Source organism: Mus musculus, chromosome 2 (assembly GCF_000001635.26).
Source record: "Mus musculus strain C57BL/6J chromosome 2, GRCm38.p6 C57BL/6J".
Lineage (NCBI taxonomy): Eukaryota > Metazoa > Chordata > Mammalia > Rodentia > Muridae > Mus > Mus musculus.
In genome coordinates, this window is record NC_000068.7 from 106,677,340 (window position 1) to 106,701,029 (window position 23,690).

At 42.7% G+C, this 23,690-nt stretch overlaps 1 protein-coding gene across 6 annotated transcripts in view; it reads left to right on the forward strand.

The window, feature by feature from the left end:
* The first annotated feature begins 15,841 nt into the window (after nucleotides 1-15,841).
* Mpped2 (metallophosphoesterase domain containing 2) overlaps nucleotides 15,842-23,690 on the forward strand; it is a 175,181-nt gene continuing 167,332 nt past the window's right edge. Inside the window, exons 1-2 of one of the 6 annotated variants that reach the window (NM_001143683.2) lie at nucleotides 15,842-16,482; nucleotides 21,949-22,196. In NM_001143683.2, the coding sequence (NP_001137155.1) occupies nucleotides 22,069-22,196 (128 nt within the window). In that variant the 5' untranslated portion in view covers nucleotides 15,842-16,482; nucleotides 21,949-22,068. Of the gene's footprint in view, nucleotides 16,483-17,472; nucleotides 17,916-18,247; nucleotides 18,338-21,948; nucleotides 22,197-23,690 lie in introns of those variants that run through there. The other 5 variants (NM_001356555.1, NM_001356554.1, XM_011239842.3 and 2 more) reach the window with 5 other exon arrangements.

The following is a 23,690-nucleotide window of genomic DNA, read 5'->3' on the forward strand; positions in this document are numbered from 1 at the left end:
TATATAGCCCTTCTTCCCCCCCAATTAGGGAGAGCCAATTCACTGAAAACTGCTTCCCACGATGGCGATTTGGCATGTCCCTCAGTTTTAGCTATGTCATCTACTCAGCATACCTCTGCTGCCCTCTGATACTGAGACTTACTGGGGCTCTTCTTTTCTGAGATTTCTAATTGCTTCCTCATTCCTAAAGGTCCTTTCCACATTCCTCTCTAGATGGTCAAATCTCTTTCTATCTCAGAACTTTCACACCTGCCTAGCCTTCTTCCTTCCTCCCTTCCCCCTCCTACTTCAGGCTAACTTGTATTCAACCTCTGCTCACCCCCATGCTTTCCCACTGTGATGTAAATGGGCCATGGATCCACCAGTCTTTCTCAAGCCTAACTTGATTGATTCATTGCTAGAAGTTGGGAATCTTCTGTACAGTCATGTTAATCTTCGTCACTTTGTGGCTTTTCCTTCCTTTGCTCGTGGTCACAATGCCTGTGCATAATTTTGACATGCTGTGTGAGCATTATTAATCTTATCATGTCCAAGAAGTAGTGAGAAGAATAAAAACTCCAAACTGGTAGCATATTATGATGGGGGAAAGGTGAATGCTGGCATTCATTGCTCTGGGCACGACTGTCAATTGTATGAAATTGCTTTAAAAATCTGAAGTAATAAGCACAACTAATTTGGTGAGCTGAATGTATTTATTCCCCCAAAGAGTTTTTCTGGTTTGTCATCATATTTGGATTTTTCCTTACTTAAAGCTCTGTACAACTAAGGAATCAATTCTGTTTTGTTCAACATGGTGTCACTGACTACCTCACAGCAACCTCAGTGATGTCTGGTGCTCACTACTGGAATCTGGACAGACTTACAGATGGTTGTGAGCTGCCATCAAGGTGCTGGGAATGGGACCCAGATGCTCTGCTAGAGCAGCAAGTGCTTTTAAGCTCTGAGCCAATTCTCTAGCCCTAGGAAATGGGTTCTTAAATAAGAAGATATTTAGCTGTATCTGGGCATGTGGTTGTTTATGAAGATGGGGATTACATTCTTCAAGAGTAAATAGATAATGACCTAGCAAGTCCACTATGTATATACACCCAAAAATGGAAAACAGAGACTCCAATGCATAGCCATAGACCTACCCATGTTCACAGCAATTGTATCTATAATAGTCAATGGAATCAGCTCAAATGTTTTGTGACAGATCAATAGATATAAACTAAATAGCGTGCATACATTCAATGGAATATCTTCAGCCAAAAAAAAAGCAAGTTAATCTTAACATAGACTGCAATACAAAGAGAGCTTGGAAGACATCATGACAAGTGAAACGAGCCAAGTATGGAAGGATGAATATCACGTGGTTTCCACATATCCACTTATATAAGATACCTAGAGGAGTCAAATTCATAGACGTGAAAAACGATGCTTACCAGGGGGTGGCTGTAGGAGGGAATGAGAAGTTACAGTTTCATGAGTATAGAGAATCAATTCTCAACCTGCCAGCCATGACCCCTTTGGGGGGTGGATGACCCTTTTACTGTGGGTAACATATCAGACTTCCTGCATATCAGATATTTACATTATGATTCATAACAGTAGCAGAATTACAGTTAGAAAGTAGCAATGGAAATAACTTTGTGGTTGGGGATCACCACACCATGAGCAAGAACCATTGGACTAGAGTTGCATGTCATTGTTGGAGAGCCTGACAATGGTAAAGGTTGTAATGTCGATGAGCCCTCTGCGACTGAGTTATGCTCTTAAAATTACTGAGCAACATTTAAAACGATATATTTTTGTTTTTTCCTTTGAGAATTTTGCACATGCATGCCTGTGCTGTGATCCTATATTTTTCCCAACTACCCCTCCAACTGTTCCTGGATGCCTCCTAAATCTCCTTCCGAATTCATGATTTTGGTCCTTCCCCGTCCCCCAGAGTTCAATTACAGCTGTCCTTATGAGCCTATGTGTGAGGGCGTCTGCTAGAACACCAGTTTGCTTCTCCATTGCTGTGATAAAACATGGACAACAAAAGCAACTGGGCTGAGTTCGAGGCCAGCCTGGTCTACAGAGTGAGTTCCAGGACAGCCAGGGCTATACAGAGAAACCTTGTCTTGAAAAAATAAACCAAAAAAAAAAAAAAAAAGTGACCGGGAAGGAAAGGTTTATCTGGTTTACAGGTTACAGTTCATCTATGAAGGAAGCCAGAACTCAAGATGGGAGCCTGAAGCAGAAAGAAGCCATGAAGGCTTGCTGCTTGCTAGTTTGCTTTCTTTGTGGCTCATAGTATTCTTACACAACCCAGGACCCCTACCTTGGGATGGTACTGGGAACAGTGAGCTGGACTCACTTACATGGAGTAGCAATCAAGAAAAGGGTCCACAGCGTGCCCACTAGCCAGTCTGATGAAAGAAAGGCCTCAACTGAAGCAAGCGCCTTCTTCTCAGGTGTATTAAATTGACAACCAAGATTAGCTGTCACAACAGTCAACCAAGTCATCAGCAACCACACACCAAGAAAAACCCGATTCCCCTCCCCCAGCAGCCTTAAACTGCTGATAACTCCTGGAGGTGGGGGCTCCAGCTTGGAATGTGGACTGACTTGATTTTTGTGGAGATCAGATCTTGTGCAGGCAACTGTAAGGGTTGTGAGTTCATGAGGACAAAGGTCCAGTCATAAATGCACACATGGTTTTACTTCAATCCTTCTCAATCTCTGGCTCTTATTATCATTCTGTGCCCCCTTTTGTGATGTGCCATGAGCCTTGTGGGGAACGATGTGTGATATAGATGTCCCTTAATGGCTGAGCACCCTGAAGACACTTATTCTCCACAATCTGACTAGTTCTCTCTGAAATAAACACTGCCCCCTGCCAAAGACACTTCTCTGATGAAGTCTGAGGCATCTCACACACTTACTTATTACATTGTAATAATAAGACTCAGGCTGCCGTGCACATGTAAGGAAATTGTTTTGGCTTGGTTTTCCTTTCGTCATCAACAAAGCCTAGAGCTATGTTAGAAACAGTCATGTCTCTAACATGAATTTTTCACATTGAAGGCTACTTCAAAAGCTTATTAGCATCTTCAGCAGGCAAGGCATGGGTTTTACTTGCATTTTGTTTTTAAAAAAATATGATAAATATGGAAATTATAGAAACAAATGTCACCTGAGTGGATTATTACTACCTCCCTGCCACAGCTATAATCTTTGTCCTTATCATATAGGTTTGATAGAGCTGGGAAATCCAGGAATTAGAAATGCTTTCTGACTGGAGATCTCCAAAGCACTGTTGTTGTTGTTGTTGTTGTTGTTGTTGTTGTTGTTGTTGCTGTTGTTGTTGTTGTTGTTGTTGTTGGTGGTGGTGGTGCTGCTGCTGCTGCTGCTGCTGCTGCTGCAGTTACTGATGGTGGCAGCGACATGTCTTTCTCTGCATCTCTCAGAAACGCCATAGAGGCTCAGCAGGGATTGTGGGTTTCTTCTCTATTCGCTTCTTAACATAGTGAACTTGCATGCCCAGCACCTAGTCAAGAAAGACTTGGATCAGTAGAAAGCAGAAGAGTGTGGCTCCTACAATCTTTACATAGTTTATCCATCGTAGTGACTAATGAGTGACCATATTCTTAAATAGCAGTTCAAGGATAAAGTGATCCTTGCTCTAAGAGTGGTGAGCATAGAAATCCTTTCTCCTTCCTTGAGTTGAAGACTTGGGAATGCTAAGCCTGTGCAGTTTCGCTGATCTACATATCTAGTCCCGCACTATTAGTTGATATACCATAAAAGTGATCATCGTTCAAGAAGAAAGAACACAGATCAGACCCCATCAGTGGAATACACTCAGTATCACACTGGAAGAAGAACAGGGGAAAAAGCTATGTATGAGTACAGTCATTTTGGAGAAATGTAATACTTTAAGCTTTCTTGATTGATAGCACGCTGTTACTATCTGTAAACTCCTTGCTGCTGACCTTTGTCAGGGTCAGATTCTATTATTTGAAAATTCAAGGATCCCAATGTAATAAAAAAAACCTACTTTATTAATCCCTTAACAATTAAATGCCACTTCAGTGGTGGATATTTAATTAATAACACCATCAAGAGGTTGGTACTTATTCATTCATTAATTTCTAAGCACACCTGCCTAGCTCAGAAGGCTAGCCTTCTGCAGCAAACAACTATAGCCATTTTATCGGGTTTCATTCCATTGCTGCAAAATAGGCATGATCATAAGAAAGCAGCTGAGGCAGAGAAAGGCAACCTGGTTGGTCACAGATGACAATGGGAGTGCAAAGCTTCTAGAAACTTACCCAGAAGTTTTCATTCCCTGGGCCAGGCTGAAACTATTAAATCACAAAGAAATACTAGGAAAGATAAGCTACAGGAACCAGTGATTGCTAAGCTAAGCACTCGGGTGAGTTCAAAGAGCCCTTAGGGCCTGCTGTTTATTTGGAAAAACCAGGGGTTGGGACTGGGGTTGGTGGTGAGTGAATGACAGAAATAGAAGCCTAGCTACACATTAGTTGATGATAGTATCTTAACCAGTCATGTCTGAAGAATTTACATAGTAAGGGTGCATAAGTTCATGTGTGTGTGTGTGTGTGTGTGTGTGTGTGCAAGCACATGTATTTTTTTAAATCATCCTTTAGTCCTTAAAAAAGACCTTCAGGATATATATATGCACATGTTACTCTTTTTAAAAAGGCTTCACTGTATACATGTACACTTTTAAAGTAAAACTTATTTCCTAAAATGTCAGGAAATCATTGTAATAGCCCACATAAAGAGTTCTGAGACAAAAAGCACATGAAAGCAACCATACAAGTTAGAAAAAAACAGGAAATAATACAATGCATTGAGTATATTGTTGCTTTCTCAAAAATGAAAATATTGACTAATGGAATGAAACTGTGGATTTGTCACTTCTAGTAGTCGTCATTCCTTTTTTTCTGGAACTTATTAGTCAATTTCTCTAAGAGGCTAGAAGGTTCCAAAAGATATTTTTAATGTAATTGACTGATTATCTTCCACAATCTTTTACTAATGAAACCCTTAGAAATTAAAAAAAAAGAAGAAGAAGAAAAGAAAGAAAATATATGTCAGTGATACCAGCCACTGATAATTTTTAGGATTTAATTTTGACCTTGTAGTGTTCTATTACAAAAATTCACATTTTTTTAAATCTCTCTGTAGGTCTGGTTTCTTAGGCCCTTCTCAGCTTGGTTCTCTCACAGAAGCCAGCATCCTTGATGACAGACATGCCCCTAGCTGTTCTTCACGACCACCAGCTGTGTTGTGAGAACTCTTTGGCCTTGCTTTCCTTCATATCTGTCAAAGTGCACTGAGTGTCGAAGGCTGAGAACACAGCCTGTGTCAGGGTGCCCCAGAGACCCTTCCCAGTATCTCAATAAAACTTCCAGGGAGCTCCAGTTTGCACAAAGGGTTTCAGTAAAAGGATGTGCACTTTACCAATATGATGTTATATTAAATAACACCTTTAAAAGACCCAGCTAAATACAGAAAATACAATTAAACCCCTACACAAGTTTGTACTACCAATCGTAACTAAAACTACAAAATTCCCAGCACAAAAACCATGCTTACTCTTTTCCAAAAAAAAAAAAAAATGTCAAATGTCCTAAAACCTTTGACTTGAAACCCTCTGGTGGCCAAACTCCTTGAGGCCTCTAAATACTTTAAGCTATTGTGCAGAAAATTTTGTGTCAAGATTCTTGCAGGAATGAGACCCCCTTACTGTCCCTAGCAAAGAAGTGCTTACAAGGAACACTATCAAGTCTCTTCTGTGTGGACTATTTCAGAAGCTGTCTGTTTTGCTCCTTGCTTTCCGTTTGCTGTTTGTTTTTATTTACAATGTTCTGCTGGATTCTAATATATTCACTCTTGGCACAGCAAGGATTTTTTTAATGTTCTGCTCTGCCATGAGAGCCCTCTGAAAATGTTATATTTTCACCTCCTGGTACGTGGCTGCTGCTGCACTGAGCAGTGTTCGTAACTGAGCAGTGCACACAACTTCATCTCTCATCTGTGTTCCCTCTGCGTTAGGGGTCTCACTGGCATGGAAATAAGAGCCCCAGCTCCAATTCTCCCAGCTGTCTCTGCTGCCCTGTGATCTTTTGGGACAAATTTTCTAGCCCGTTTAAAAAGGCAAGCTCCTACACCCCCCCCCCCCACTTCTTTGATTGTGTTTAGGCATTTTGCCAGTCTGAAACAGGGATTCCTGTGAACACAACCACAGACTTTTCTGAGCGAGAGTCATTTATGTGCAGTTAGTAGCATAAACCAGGCAAGAAAAAAAGGCAGCCGGTCCCTGACTTTGTCCAGCGTCTGGGTAGGTTTTGATTTTACATAGAGTAAGAACAAAGCAACCGCTGACTTTTCCCCAAACTCAGACCTTACAGAGTGACTTTTAACGACTTCATGAACCCACTAGTCTTCAGACAACTGTAGTATTTTTTCTTTACTCTTTTAGTTTCTCTTTTTCTGTGACGTTTTAAGATTATACATTATGGTACAGTTCTATTTTTGTTCCTCATGTTTTTCTGAGTTCTTGAAGTCGAAAGGGCATGTTTTTTCAATCACTTGCCCACCATCAAATGTGTTTTATGGTTTGGGGATAATGTGGAGAGAAGCTTTAAGCTCTGTGCCAATCCCAAACATGGCATTCCCTATTGAGTGAGCCAATTCCATCTCCTGAGTCTGAATAACTTAGAGGAGACGTGATGTCATTGTCTACTTAGAGATAAATGGAAAGGAGTCTGGGTGTAGAATTTTGGAGTGGTCTTTGTAATAATAGTAATTAAAAGGAACATTACCTCATGTATTTAAACTTTTTTCTGCAAGCCATGTGCTTTTCTCATTTTTGCTCAGTTTCACTCGGAGAGGGTTAGTATTTCTGTTTCATTATTTTTGAAGCGCTGTTTAATGACACTGGTTTAACACTTTCTCACAGTTCACTGCTTCAGTTTTCATCGAATTATAGTTCTTGTTACACTAGACATTTTCATCGCCAATTTCCATATGCCTCAAAGCCATGCAAGGACCAGTTTGCCAACAGTGGATTCAGATACCAGATCATAAGAGCTGCAGAGTATAATTTTTCTCTTTAGCCTTTCCTTTCCTTTCCTTTCCTTTCCTTTCCTTTCCTTTCCTTTCCTTTCCTTTCCTTTCCTTTCCTTTCCTTTCCTTTCCTTTCCTTTCCTTTCAAAATATATATTAATTGTACAGTTTCTTTGTGATATTTCCATATATTTGTGTCATGTACTTGGAATCCTCTACCACCTTTAAAAAAATCTTTAATCCCTTAACCTTTTCCCAAACAAAATGTTTAGAAATCACAGACTACCCAAAGCCTTGGGGCCAAAGCAGCAGATATTTGTTCAACTAGATTAGTCTGTGTCTTTGGTGAAGGTTTAGCTTACTGCAGACTGGAATTCTGATACACAAATATTATGATAAGTTAAGCCTTGGCCATATATGCTTTCATATTCTTCATATCCCAGCTGTGGAAAAGCAACAGCCATACAATTTACCACATAAAATGGCCAGCATCTAAAGGATCTCTCCTAAATTCTGGAACTTTCCTGTGCTGTTGCCTTTGCCAATGAAGTTCCTGCTTTCACAAGATTGACACAGACTAGGGCTGATTGCGACTCTGAATTTGCAGGGTTATAGCACCAACCCTGATACAAATTAGTGATACAAGTTCAGTTTCAGTTCATTGACACTTTCCAATGAACATACTTCTCTTGTCTTTGAATCTGGATATAACAAAAATGATCCAAAGGTAATCAGCAAAATATTAATTCTTTAATTTGCTTCTTGCAAATATCATCTATGTATCAAGAACAAGCGAACAATCAAAAAAAGTGAGGGAATTAGTATAATTTGTGCTAACTTGACAAGTAAATGCAAATGTTTGGTCTTTCAAATATCAATTCCAGAGATTTGATTACCAGAAGACTACTGAATTCTGGAGAAGGAATCTCACAAGAAAGTCTCCTTGGCTATCATGCATGTAGTGTCCCAGAATGGAATATGATTCTTGAGTATGCTGAACTTAGACCATGACTGTGCTATCTTTATTTTTATCTTTAGTCTATTAAGATGCTTAATGACATGGGAAAATGCATACAGTATTAACTCAGAGGGAAGAGAAGCTATACAGGGATTGGGATTAATTGTTGTACTTAATATGCTTCTACATTGAGCCATATATAATACCTTCATATTAATTTTATGTGAAAGATTTGCAAGTGGGTTATACAACTATGATTTGTTGGATGTTTCGGGCATTATCTAAGTTTTTTTAAAAGTATCAATTCGGGGGCTGGTGAGATGGCTCAGTGGGTAAGAGCACCCGACTGCTCTTCCAAAGGTCCGGAGTTCAAATCCCAGCAACCACATGGTGGCTCACAACCATCTGTAACGAGATCTGACTCCGTCTTCTGGAGTGTCTGAAGACAGCTACAGTGTACTTACATATAATAAATAAATAAATCTTAAAAAAAAAAAGTATCAATTCATTCATTCCTCATAGTAACTTTACAGATCAGGGCCTTTCCACAAAGAAGAAAACAAGGCACAAAGGGCTTATGGCACTTGCCTGAATTAGAGAGGCAGTGCTAGGGACAGACGAGTTCAAACCTTGCTCTGCCCTCCCAATTCCCAGCTGTCTACTGAGTTTGGAAAATACACTTGATTGGAAATCTATTTAACTAAATGTTCACAGTAGATATTTCTGAGTGATGGAATTAATTTTAATCTAGTCCTCTATTTTCTGATCTGTATTTTCTAGTCCTTCTCAAGGTAATTTAGTCCTTTAAAAAGGAAAAATAAAGTTGTGTTGTTGTTTTAAGTTCCTTCTGTACTAAGTGCAGAATGTGGATTTTAATGTTGTACTGTATTGTTACCTAAAACAAGACAAAACAAAAGCAACTTTCTAGTAAATGTTCCTTTAATTTGATGCAGCTGGTAAGGCCACATGGCCAAGATCTTGGCTTTTCAACCACTGTCTTAAGTAGCAATCTCACTTTGTTTATCTAGCACTGTGGGGAATCTGGAGGACAAAAGAAATACAAATGAAAGTTTCAAAACACACAAACACCAAGAAAGGAGTAAAGCTGGAAAATATAGTTGTCATTGCCTTGGTTCTAAATGTCTCTATTCATTTCCATTCATTTCCTCTTTGCAGTCTGAGCTGCTAAGGAGGAGTGTAGTGACAGCTTGAAGCATGGAGCCCAGCCACTGGATTATTATTCTTACAGTAGATTTTTTTCAAGACTAACAAGGTTCACATGGGACCATCTATTACCAAGAGAATAATCGTGTTATCTGTCTATATTTCAGCCTCCCTGAAAGCGTATCTGTTTCTTTAAAAACTTCTTCACTGAAGATTTATTTTTCTTTGTGAATCTCTGTGTGCGTGTGTAAGTATGTAAGTGTGTATGCATGCACTCCCACTATATATGTGCAGGTGCCTATAGTTTCTAGTCCAGAAGAGGGCACAGGATCCTCTGGAGTTGGAACTCTAGGTATTTGGAAGACATGGTCAATAGGAACTGAACTCAGGTCCTCTGGAAGAGCAGTGTGTACTCTTAGCTGATGAGCCAGCCATCTCTGCAGCTCTTTGAAGATTCCAATTTAAGGATGCTCACAGTCAGCTATTGGATGGATCACAGGGCCCCCAATGGAGGAGCTAGAGAAAGTAACCAAGGAGCTAAAGGGATCTGCAACCCTATAGGTGGAACAACAATATGAACTACCCAGTACCCCCTAAAGCTCGTGTCTCTAGCTGCATATGTATCAGAAGATGGCCTAGTCGGCCATCAGTGGAAAGAAAGGCCCATTGGTCGTGCAAACTTTATCTGCCTCAGTACAGGGGAACGCCAGGGCCAAGAAGAGGGAGTGGGTGGGTGGGTGGGGGAGTGGGTAGGGGAGCGTGTGGGGGACTTTTGGGATAGCATTGGAAATGTAAATGAAATAAATACCTAATTAAAAATAGAATACACGAATGGAAAATAATAAAGAAAAATACATAAAAATAAAAAATAAATAAAAGAATTATTTGTTAATAAGCCTTTTAGAATTTTCTGTGTAATACTAAACATAAGTGAATTAGTTCTGATAAAATCAGATGTGGAACTTTTACCTATAAAAGTTTTGAAAGGAGAACAGAACTACATTTGCCTCCTGCTTTTATATTCATAGGGAAAGAGAACAAGTCCACAACATCAATCAAAAATCAATGCACACCACTGGATGCTTTAAGCTTTGTAAGCTTCAACCCAGAGACACTAACAGCATTTAATACAACTGCTGCATGTAGCGTTGGGATCCTTCCTAAGATATGGGATTCCAAAAGACACGTGCATGATGTAGGGGGGATGGCTAGAAGACTCAGCAAGGCTGGGGTGAGACTGGATTAGGGGATTAAGGATGGTGTCACTGGGTAGTAGAGATCTGCATCTGTGGCTGGGGGCACATGCCTGCAACCTGATTGTCAAGATTCTGGTAAACATTTTAAAAAATTATCATTTAAAATGCATTCAAATCTTGAATTCATTCCTGCCTTCCCATGTCTCATCTTCATAATAATCCTTATGAAAGTTGGCATCCCCTTCAAAACAATGGCTTCAGAATCTCCCTGTTGGCTTCACTGTGCTCCCTGTAGCCTCCTGAAATCCACTCTCCACACTGGGAAAGAATGACCTTTACAGAACACTAATGTCATCATGTCACCGGTCTTCTATTTAAGATCTTTAAACAGTTTCCGGTTGCCCTCAGGATAAAGTCAAACATCTTGAACAAGGGCTCAGCTATGACCTTCAATCATCTTGAGTTTAGCCCTGCAGTCTGGCCATCAGCTCTATCAGTTCCAAATTCCTATCCCACTACAAAAAACCAAAAAAACAAAAAAAACATCACTCTCAGTACCTGGCCACCCTGCACCCTGGTGTCTCTTTTCTGTGATAATACCTTTATGCTCCTTTCTTCCACAGGAAGCCTTCGCTCACCCCATGAGACTGTAGGGAGTTGGCCCCAGGTATCCATGGGTTCTGCACACTCAGGCTCAATCAACTTGAGATATAAATATTCAAAAAGCAATGGCATCTACACTATAGATGCACTATGCTTTTTGTCATTGTTCCCCAACAGTATTAACAACTATTTACATAGCATTTGCATTGTATTAGTTATTTTAAGTAACCCAGAGATAAATATGCTAGAGGATGTGCGTGTAATGCAGATAATACTATGCCATTTTATATAAAGGACTTTGGCATGTCCAGATTATGATATTCAAGAGACAGAGAGGGCTGGGAAGCAATTACTTGTGGATATCGAAGGACTGTTGTAATGTGAGGAAAAGCATCCCTACTTTGGGCACAAGCGTATCATCAGCATAGTGTAAGAACTATGTCTAGGACTGGAGAGATGGCTCAGTGGTTAAGAGCACTGGTTGGTCTTGCAAAGAACCTGAGTTTGATTCCCAGGACCCACATGACAATTCACAACTGTCTGTCACTCCAGTTCCAAGGGATCTGATTCACAATTCCATCCTTCCTGTGTACTCCATGCAGGAGACCTACAGACAGACATGCAGACAAAACATCCATATGCATTCATAGGCTGTATAAATAAATCACTAAAACATTTAGAAAAAGAACTGTACTGGGCCCAGAGCAAGGCCTCCAAACTATGAGTTGATAGTCCAACACAATAGCTTGGTGGAGAAAGATGCTTGTCACCAAACCTAACCACCTGGATCAATCCTCTGGTCCCAGCAAGTTATCCCCTGATCACATATGTGTCATGGCATTACACACTCACATACATACTAGATAAATAAATGTAATAAAGATTTAAAAAATGTAGCAGTTGTGTAATTGAATTATTATGCTAGTGGGGAAATTTTTAGTTTCTGCTGTTCTCTGAACTCAGTTTTAGAAGTTGTATCTACCCATTTTATTTATTTATTTTTTTTGAGAAGGAAAATTATGCTACCTTGTTAAATTGAATTATCCATTTGAAAAAAAAACACATGGGTACTGTTTTCAGATTACATGGCTTTTTCACATTATTCATCTTTTAAGAATATTGTAGCTCTGCTTCTGTGAGAATGTATGCTTTTCCCAAGTAGCTCCAAATTCTACAACGTTTTCAGACCTGGGAACATGGTGTCAAAAGGCTTAGTATAGTATGTAAAAACTGATAGCAAAACTCATGCAAACCTGTTAGAATGGATATTAAAACTGAAAATACATTAACCCATGCTCAGCATTTTTAAAATTTCCCCTAGTGTAGTGTTTAAATACAGCTGGTTTGTAGCTCATATGTGTAAGGCTGTAGGTTCAATCCTTAGCACCACAAAATAAATTTGTCTAGCTCATTATATGCTCATAAAAGCTCATTATAATATTATTAAATTATATTCATAATAAATATATCCACTATTTGTAATAGTACATATAATATGTCTGATACATGCTAGACATCGCTTACTAAAATTGTAAGAATTAATATTTTGTAAATTTCTAAGATTTTCACATCTTCCTTGCTTGCCATTATTTCTGCTACTAGCAAAGCTAAATCAAATTTACCTTTTCCAGTATACTGATTACACAACTTTTCAAGAAGTAAAATTTCATCTATTCTAGAATGTCGCAAATCGTTCTGAGTCACATACCTTGTAAATCAAAAAGAAGTTTTAAATAAAATGAACCCCCAAATTATTCTTGCATTTATTTTGAAGGTATCACAAAAAAGACATATCCAAGGATCAGATTAATCACATGGGTCCCTTTGAGACCATATCTTGACAAACTGTCTTTGCAAATATTTAGGTGCCAATTTACTCAGCTTTCTTTTCTCTTGCAGTATTACTGTATTCAAAGAGAAAAACCTTCAAATGGGCCAGACACAGTATAGTCAGTGTTCAGTTTCTGGTTGAACACTGAGAAAATAATTTTGTGAAAAAGTCTTAAATTTCTAGAAACACGAACAAAAATGCCTTTAAGCTGAACTATTTTACCTACATGGAAAGTTCTGATTTACCCAACACCAGCCTTATGACGTCACTTCCTTTCTTGCAGACCTGGCATGGATTTTTCTTCATTGTTCATTTGACTTTCTCACTGATGCGCTCCGTCCTTTGCTTTTTCATCTGTTGATTCATGTGGTCATTTAACAACCATGTCCAAGTGTCTTATGTGTGCACTGTACATTTGTGTGAGGGATAGAGAGGAATATAAGGCATAGATGGACAACCTTGAGCAGGAGGTACAATAAATACACACAAAACTATTTTTAAAAGTGAGGACCATCAGGATTCAGGAGTTTAAAAAGTAGTTTGTTGTTGAGTATTTTTTATCATATCTTAGTGGTAGTGCTACTAGCCACTCTCATTTCTAGTGATACCTCAAATTTTGATGGAAAATAATTATAAAAAACTTGAACAGGTTGAAGACAAAAGGAACATACATAGCTGTGTGGTTTTTTTTTTTTCATGAGATTCACATAATTTCATTATCCAAAGAGAGTTAATGATTGTATTCCTTTAAAGAGTTGTAGGACTAACCTTGGCTTTAGTGTGCTCTGTTCCAGGAGTCTCTCTTACAGGAGGCTGAGCGTGAATTCCAACAAAGCACTGAACATTTAGGGGAAGCGTCATTTGCTTCTAAGCTTCTATCTAAACTTCTGCCAGTCTCCCTCATTTTCTTCCCTAAATGTATTCTGAGGAGATATTTGCAGGGATTTACAGTGAGTATCAGGAAATGCATGTGGTCTGCATCCGATCATTTTGAAAGTAAGCTTTTAGAGTATGTACCTCTACTTGTGGATAATATCTCAATTTGGGAGTTCAAATCCACTTACTGAAAATTATTTGAAAAGTGACTTCCTCTTGTTCCTGACTTACTGCTTAAATTCATTTACATTTCTCCAGTTTTTTTTTGGTTTTGTTTGAACAAGTTTGGCTTTAACAGCCTAATGGAAATAAAACTTATCAACCCAGGTACAAGTTGGTCATTGCTGGATAATTAATTATTTATAAGCAGGGACCCAGTAAGTTTGGTTTTCTTCTTATATTGAAATTTTGTTTTAAATATTATTTTCCTCAGTTTCTCCTACTCAAAAAATGATACAAATTCCCACCAACTTTGTAAAGAACCACACACTTGATTTTTAATCACATTAAATATCCTTTAAAATGTGCCTGTAAAACAGAGCACATTGTTATTTATAGTCAGTGTGCCCATATTTAGATCTCAAACCATATTAAATTAGTATGACTGTTTCAAGTAACGATTCAGTGTGTGTGTGTGTGGGGGGGGGGGGTTAGTGCACAGTGATATTAGACTGATCAAATCAGTCTAATTAGTCTTAAAATTCAAACTGTTTACAAAAGAGGAGTGTATTGCTAACTCTTCTGGGAGACAAAATCTAATAACTTAAAAGAACAAGTTTCTAGTCAGTGTTCATGGTTGGGCTGAAAACCAAAAGACAGCAAAATATGAAACTGCCCCTTCACCTCATCTTTGGCATCCTTTAATGTCAGTGTCACTTGCTGTGATTTGTGCTTGGCCAGAGAAGGCACTGTCCTTTCCCCTCAGCCCATCAGGCAAGCACTGACACTCTGGGCACACTATACAATGAAAGTACATCAGTAAGCCCATTTCCCCTTCATTTCTGCATCCTGAGCAGAAGAGATGGACTACTTAAAATTCAAGTGTCAGGAAAGTCCATTGTAAAAGGGAAATATTTTCAAGCGAATTCCGTTTGATCTTTTTTTTTTTTTTCTTTAAATAAGGGGCTCCTTCTGCCTCTCTCCCTTCCTTTCCAGACCTTGGAAACCAATTAGTCTCAGCACAGAGGCTACAGGCCAGGTTGAAACGGCTCCTTTTTAATTTTAGGGGATATAATTTCAGCCAGGACGTCTAGTCAGTTGTCATGTAGTATACAAAGCACAGGTTTCACTCTCGTGCACATACATTGGTGTTCCCTTCGGAGAATGCAGATTTTCTTTTCTTTTCTTCTTTCTTCTTCTTCTTCTTTTTTTTTTTTTTTTTTTTTTTTTTTTTTTGAATCTGACTCCTAGAAAGGAATTAGATCTGGTCGCCGTCCAAATCCTTCGGCTCTGACAGTGGCATAACATCACAGGGCCACCTCATCTTTCAGACAGCCGTGCCAACCAAGTTTTCTAAAAAGCCGTCTGTCCCACCATTTCAGCGGCTTTTCCTATCCTTACCCCGCCCTCCTTTTGCATACAAATCCTAGTGTTCCGCTCCCCTTCCCCGCCAGGTTTCCAAAGTAGCAGAGAAAATTGGAGTAACTTCGATTTATTTATTTATTTATTTATTTGAAGAGCGTGTCTTTGGGAAAGGGAGAATGTGATTCAAAGGGGCGCGGGGGTGTGGGTGCGGAAACAATTAAAGCCTTTGCCTGACTTCACCTTCTTATCCTGAACCTGTCTTAATTCTTGAAGGTGAAAAAACACCAGCTGGGTTGGCCTTTTCTTTCTCAGGAACAACATTACAGAGCCAAAGTGGGGTGTGTGTGCCTCTGGCTCTATGAGAGGGTTTAGGAGAGGGAAGCCTTGATACCCCATAGGAAAGTCTCAGTTCAGCAGTGTGGAGGGACCCTGGGGTCGCCCCTCTTGTGAGATCTTAGTGCCCCAGTCGCTCCTCCTGCCCCTGCAGCGAGTTCTGCGCTTTGGAGCTGTGCCAGGACCTCTGACAGAGCCTGGCAGGTTCATGAGTGGGGGGCGGGGGCTTGGTGTTCTCTTTGCAGAAGACGACCATCTGGGGGGCTCCCTTATTTTCCTGGCGCTCAGTGGCCCGCCCCCATCTCCCCGACCCCTATCATTTTAACGCTGATCACACACGATGGTGAACTTGCAGCTCAGCTTCCTGCCGCCTGCTTGACCCAGGGAGCACCAGCAGCCTGCGGGCCTCGCCCTCCGCTCTCCCTCCTCTCCTGGAAACCCCGCGGCCTCGGGGCGTGGGTGGGGGGTTCGAGTGGGCCGGAACTACGGCAGGGGCGTGCAGGGCGCGGGGTCCCAGCGGGGAGCTCACAGCAAGCGGCGCCTGGGCGGCCCTGCTTCCTGGAGCTGTGCTCCTTTGACCCCAGTGGCAGTCCCTGTCACTGCACCGCTCGCGCTCCCTTCGCTCGCCGCGCCCTCGCTGCCTCTCCTCGCCCCCTCGCTCCTTCTCTTCCCAGATCGAGGCTGCTCCGGTCCTCTCCACCTCCCCACGCAGCGACCCCGCGTCCCGCTCGCACCGCGCCCCTGTGCTGCCCTCCCAGGCCCTGGATCGGCGGCGGGGACCTCCGGGGTCGAAGGTTCTGGCCCGCCCGCGCCCCTCGCCCCTGCCGCCCCCAGCGCTGCTCCAAGCCGGCTCGGGTTGCTTGGCGATGGCTCGCCCGCACACCGGGCGCTGAAGGCATCCCGGGGACCCGGAGCGCAGCCCGGGAAAGGTAATCCGCCCGGGGAAGGGAGGCGGAGGGCGGGGGAGGGGGGAGGAGGCGGCCGGTGCCGGGCGCGAGAGGAAGGGGAAAAAAAAATGCACACACAAAGCGGAGCCCGGGTGAGAGGTGCCTTGTCAGAGGCGCGTGCGAGGGCGCGGGGGCTGCGGAGCGCGGCGGCCCCGCCGACCCTGAGGTTGGCCGACTGAACACTCGAGGACCCGGGGAGAGCAGATTTGTCTCCCCCGAAGCCCCCAACAAGCGAGAGCGAATTTCTTTACGTAGCTGTCCTTCTTCCCACTCCCCATCTCGCCCCCTGTTCTCCCTTCCCCCCAGCCCTCGGCCACGGACCTCTCGGGGTCCCCACCTCCCTGCCCCCTCCTCCGCCGGGTTTCTCAGGAAGGTGGTGGCGGCAGGGGGAGGGGGTTGTCCGCGAAAGCCTGCGGCAAAGCCCCGGGGCAAGGGATGGGGGTGGGGCCCGGGAGTCCGAGATCTGTTTACTAGAAAGTCCCAGGGTCGTGCGCCGCAGCTGCCCCGGCCTAGGCCCGGGTGCATTGTGTTGGCCCGAGCCCTGTGCGCCCGCGGCGGCCCGGGGCCAGGTGCAGTGGCCGGACGGCTCGGTGCAGCTTTGTGCTCCGGCCGCCCGCGCGCGCAGCGCTCCAGCGCGGAGCTCTCCGCCAGCCCCCGCGCCCGGACCTTACTCTCCGGTCTCGGCGATTGCTGCCTGCCGAGCGAGAGGGCTGGGAGGCGGGGTACGGCAGCGTGGAAAAGTAACCGTAGCCGCCCAGTTTCTTTTCTACCTAAGCAGTAGTTGTGTGGATCTCCCCCTTTACCCCCCAACCCTATTTACATTTACATGTGGCAAGATTCTCTTTTAAAATCTTTTGAATTTCGGGCTTTTGCGGCCTAGGAGGTGAAGGGAGCATTTTTTTTTTTTTAACCTAGAGGTTCGAGAGGGCATTGAAATCCCCCAGCAAGAAAAGAGCACGGAAAGATAAGCAGTGGGGTTGATTTATAGCGCACCCCACAACACACCCGGAATTAAGAGTGAATGCGGGTCATGAAAAATGTGTAATTGATTTGTGATGGTAAAGACACTAACAGGTCAGGCTGGGAAAAACACACAACTTTAACTGGAAGGGAAAGACTTCCAAAGAGGGGGCAAGGCGGTGGCCTCCACATTCTCCTCCAGCCCGATGGCTGGCTGGATCTCTTCCCTTCCCAACTGTTCCCGGGAGGAGCCTGGCAGCTCCGGGACTCAGAGCAAAGAGGCAGCTGCTTAGGGTACGGACTCGGGCTCTGGTCTGTATGCTCGGAGATGCCAGTGCGCTTCGGAGGCTTCCGTCCCAGACCTGGGGTTAAGATGCCCCACCGAGGATGGCAGCGACGTCAGAGCCCGTTTTCTACGGCGGTCTTCAGTCGGTGTCCCGCTGGGAGAGAGGAAGGTGGGGGAAAATGCTTAACCGACCCTGGGGGAGAAAGTCTACTGTCCTTCGTGCTGCCTCCACCGCCGGCAGTGGCGGTGCCCAGCGGGTACTCAGCGTCTACGGAAAGAGGAGGGAGTTGTGGCCAGGACCAGGCAACGGGAGCTGTTGACAGAGCAGGGCATGTGTGTGTGTGTGTGTGTGTGTGTGTGTGCGCGCGCGCGCGCGCGTGTATGTGTGTAGTAGCTGCAGCCCCCCACCTCATCTGCCCACCCTAGATTTAAAACAAACAAACCAATCCAAAGTAGAGAATTCTGCGTCCCCCCTCGCCCCACCATATATAGACCCCACGCTTTGTCAGAGGCTCAGGAGAAAAGTCGTGCCCTCCCTCTCCGAAAGAATGTGCCAGCTGGGTGTCAGCAGTGCTGGAGACAAGTTCAGGTGTAAGTGTGAAGGGAAGGGAGGGAGCTTAGTGGACAGAGGCACGTGGAACTTTTTTAGCATTTCCAGAAAAATAAAGAAGCGGTGCAGCCACGGTTTGGACAGCGTGTGGGCATCGCTCCCGCATGCGGAGATGAGTAACTGGAAATGGGCATAAAAGAGTAGGGGCGTGAGTTAAGGTTCTCGATCCGCGAGACAGAGGGAGGAGAGAATGAATTTTGGCGGGGTTGGATCAGGAGCGAACTCCAAAGTCCCTCCACCCAGTAAGTGAGGTGGCTATCTTCCTAACTCAAATGAGCACCATTATTTAAACAAGGAAAGCGAAATCCAGGGCTCATTTCTTCTGGGTTTGGCGTAGGCAGCACGCGAGTACAGAGGTCAGAAATGGTTGCTTTGAAAGTTGAGGTAAATCGGACTTCTGGTGTCTAGGAGGTGGAGACAGTTATTTAAGCCTTCAGTGTTTAATCCCCTCCTTGCCAGCAGACTTTAAGAGGTTTTCCAAGTGGGTTCCTGGAAAAGAAAATTTCAGCTTAAGGGACAGAGTGACTGCTGTCTAGGAAATGCTCAATGTGCTCACGTGGGTTTTCTTTCTTTCTTTCTTCTTCTTTTTTTTTTTTTTTTTTAACAGAAACTCTAACACCAGCATGAATGCTTGGCAGTGACAGTCCTGTTTAGATTTTTCTTTAGGCATTTTGGCATCTTGTACTGGGTGCCTTTGTTTGTGGATAAAATGCATTGAAGTATAAAATTAAAAGAAGAAGGCTTCTCCCTTTAACTGTTGTGAGAAGATGTAGTTGGGAGGGGGTGGTTATAGCCTGAATATTTGAAGCAGGGTGGTGCAGCATCTTCGAAGGTTAAGGTGAAGTCCTTCCATCTTTCAGGCTTTCCCCCATATCTCATTAAAGTGACGTGGTTTAGCTCATGGCTTTGTCACGGAGATCCTTCCTCTATCCCTTGTCCTCCCAATCACACTCGTGCGCGCGCACACACACACACACACACACACACACACACACACACACACCAGTCTTAGGATATGTTCATTTTGGTACATGGACGGAATTGAACATAGCATTTTAAAAAATAAGCCTTTTCTTGACTTGTCTGTAAAGGTGCTATGAAAGTTTTGAAGCTCTCTGCCTCGGTCTGACATTTCCTTCAAAGGACTCCAGATTAAAGAAGATAGACCCGGCAGGTGCACTGTTTCGATAAAACATTTGAAAGGGAACAAGGCAAAGATGAATTCAAATGAGGTGCTAGCCACCCATTTAGCCCTTCAGAATCACAGACGTCTGGGCTTGCTAGTGGAGAGAGATTGTTTACCTTGCTGGGGCAGAGTAGCAAAGAGGTAGGTAGGTGTTTCCTGACAGAAAATGAAAATCTACAGGCTAACTTCAGGATAGCCAGGACTACTTAGAAGTGTGAATCCGGCATCTAAGTTCCGCTTCTTTTTGGCTTCAATCGAGACGGCTTAAGAGGGTCTCCCTCTAGCCACTTCAAGTCACTGTAAATACTCAATATGACTATTTTATTTCTGGCCTACACTCTTTTAGTTTAATTAGTAAGTTTTCTTCCCATTTAAATTCTTTCTGGCAAGGGGTACAGAAACTTACTCTGAGGTCACATTGGTCTAGACATGAATTTGGTTTTCTGTTGCTTCTGAAATGTTCTGTATCTCACACAATAGACATTGATGGAAGGAAAATAAGAATCGCCAAGTAGTTTTTATACCACTCCCTAATTTATGCAAACACTAAGTTCTTGTATTCTGAAAATGCCTATTTTTCCCCCTCTGCGCTTTGATGGCTAACATTCTTTTTAATGACAGTCATTTCTGTAACAGGAAGATGTCTTCATTTGTGTTTACTTTTCAGTACCACGCAATTACGCAGCTCCGTGCTTCAGTTGTGTCTCGGTACTTTGTGTCTCAAAAGAGAATTACAGCACTCAGAACAGGACTGCAATTTGAAGCAGGTGTTGTGTTTTACTGTTATGCAAAATAACAGTAAAATATAATTGTGTAGGAAATTAAGGAAACAGCTGCAAACTTAGTATGAAACTGCTACATTATGATTCGTAAGCAGTTCTTTACAGATTATCTTACATGGGAGGAGCAGGGCAAGATTTGACTTAGCTAATCCTACTGGCCAGATTGTCTATCAACTCGTGCTCAAGGGAGTCATACCTCCCTGAAGGGAGGAAACAGCAGCAAGGGAACCCAAGGCAACATTATGTTAAAAGAGTCAGAATACCAGGGCTTCTCTCTGGGCTATGGGAACCAAGGCCAGGTGGGTATAACCTAGCTTGCTTCACTATTGTGTTCTTAGCCCAGCTAGCATATGGAGGGCTACAGGAGCCCTGGGTTGCAAAATAATAAAATAAATGGCTTATTATGACAGACGGTCTATCTGCTTTTGTTCGCTATTTTAAGGTGTTTCATGCTAAATTTCAATCTAATCTTATTATTCTATTTTTTTTTTGAGATAACAGCTAAGATGTCTGGAGCTTAATGGTATACATGGCAAATTAATTCTGATACATTGTTTTGAGAAAAATGCAGGTTAGCCAAGGGTTAGTTAACCAAGGAGTGTGTGGTGCCTCCTGCTTCTTCCAAGTGCTCATCAATTGCAACAGCTTCCATGCAAGGGCTTGTGTCCCTCCATCTTTGATTATCTGCCATAAGAACAGACATTTTCATTTCTGTACTTCACATGGCAACCAATACATTGACACTTATAAAAAGAATGAGAATTGCTGGAAATTTCTTGGGAAAATGTGATCAGCTAGTAAGAATAACAGCACCAAGAATGAGGGCTCGGATGTGATGGCTGCCCTCCCTAAATGCTCCCTTAGGTGGGGAAGAGGGAAGTCCTGGTTAGAAGTGACTGACCAACCATGTGCTCCTCTGGCGTGCTGCTGAGTGACTAAGAGTATTGAAAGAAAGTGCACCATGCTTACTTAGTAAGAAGTATTTGCTTTACCGTTAAGTTCCTGGCCAGAGAGAAGTTTGTATGTAAACTAGGCACTGTGTATTAAGAATGTGCCTGCAAGACAAACCTATGTGTAACATGTGCATCTAGTCCATTTGATAGTTATCCTCAGTTATCTGTTAATGAGTACAGACCCTTAAGCTTGTACTTGTTATGATGTCCTGTGGATCATTCAAGCATCAAGATTGCAAGAGATTGTATAATGTGATACCAATTTTGTAAGAACCAAATATTTCAATTAGCAGGGAGGGCTTGGAAGAGTCTTCAAGCACAAACCATTTATAGCTAGACACCATGGCAACTGTGGATTTGGTCCTTCTGCAATTCACGTTAAGTGCCATAATTATAATTAGAGAGAAATTCTTAGTTTGAACTCCATTGAGACGATTTACTAGCATCTAGTGATACCATAGAGGGTGTATCGTCCACTCTGAGGGACATGCAGGAAAGAGTAGGCAACGGTTATGTCCATGAGGAAATAATATTAATTCACATTTTTTTCCTGAGCCAATTTCGTATATAGATTCCAAACTCAGTCTGTTTTAGAATCATCTTACTCATTGTTTTTTTTTTTAATTTATATACACACATACACATATGTATGGTTTTTTTTTTTCTTCTAGAACGCACAGTGGTATTGATGAGTAGACCCTTGGATTCAGAGGTTGGCTGAAACCCATCATGCCCGCTTCCAGCTTTTGCTCCGGAGAGTTGTGAATTGCTCATGCCTGTAGGGAGGAAGGATGGCACATGGGATTCCTTCTCAAGGCAAAGTTACCATAACGGTGGATGAGTATAGCTCAAACCCCACCCAGGCATTCACACACTACAACATCAACCAGAGCAGATTCCAGCCGCCACATGTACATATGTAAGTATTCCTCATGTACATATGTAAGTATTCCTCATGAATGTACAAAAGAAAAAAAAATTAGCAGTCAAGAAAAGAAAAAGCAAACTGAAAGCAAACTCTCCCTTCCACCTTCTGCTAGGGAGGAGTGGAAGTCAGTGATTTCCCAAACAGATGGGTATCTGCAGTTTCACAGACAGGCCAGGAGAAACCCCTTGCTTGCATAACTAGTCACAGTTTCAACAGCACAGCCGATCACTAAAGGACGTTAGGTCTTCAGAGCCTCTGATGGATTTTGATAAGCTGCCCACGTTTTGTAGCTAAGAAGGGAGCGTTCAGGTGTTTTCCTAATGCCACACTATGCATTTTGGCAGTGAAATCTCACTCTAAGTTCAGTTTGCTTCACCAGGTCCTGTTCACTTCCATGATGAAACATTTCTATAAAATTTCTCCAACAGTTTCTTCCACCCTTCGTTCCACTAAGGCTTCATATTCAGCTGGGAAATAGGCCTCATTGGAACTAATTGTCCAGCTACTGCTGAATCCATTGTCTTGCCTGTTGCGAAACACGGCTGCTTTATGAAGACTTGAACAATACAGGGAACAAAGGGTTAAGGGAGAGTGGAAGAGTGTGTCTCGGGAATTTTACTTTTCTTTCACTCCCTGACACTATGGAGTACATATCGGGCCTTAAGCTATTTAAGGAAAATAAACGTATAGGAGCAACTCAGAAGCAAGGACACTGGAGCACCTAGTCACATACACCAACTTTTGTTTGGTCCTCTGCAGCAGAAGTGCCAGGCTGTCGATGGAAGGGGACAGAAGGTCACCATGTCTCTTGTTTATTCAAGGCCTGGTGCCCATTCTTTAAGAGCCCCCTTCCACTGTCTAACACGAGTCTTTCATGGCAGGACTGAATCTCTTTGAATACTATTGTGTAGTCAAGAGCGAAAGGTGGTTAGGATTTTGTTGGCTGTTTTTACTCCTGGCAAAACTGAACTCTGGGCACACACAAGTCACAGGCTCTTTCTTCCAGTAATTGTTCTATGTGGGCATTTAAAAAAAAAAAGGAACCCCCACCACCTAAACATACACACACACACACACACACACGCACACGCACACGCACACGCACACGCACACGCACACGCACACACACACACACACACACCCTTTTCAATTCAGAAACCTTAATCAAACGGATTGGTGTTTTGTTTGATTGTTTGGCTATTAGAGTAAATAGCAGGGTGGTGTTTTATAAATGAGTTATGGGAAGCCACTTAAAGTGACTATGATGAGGTTTGTGCAAAGTGGGAAAATCAAAACAGTAGGCTTGAGGGGAAGAAAAACTAAAACCAAACACCACCACCACCATCACCACCACAAAAATATCAACAAAAAACAAAAACAAAAAGAACAAAAACATCTTTGCAAATGGTTAGTTTCTAAGATCTTCTTGCTGGCTGTATGTGAGAATCTGCTCGTGACTGTGAGGGACTGTGAGCTGACAGAGAG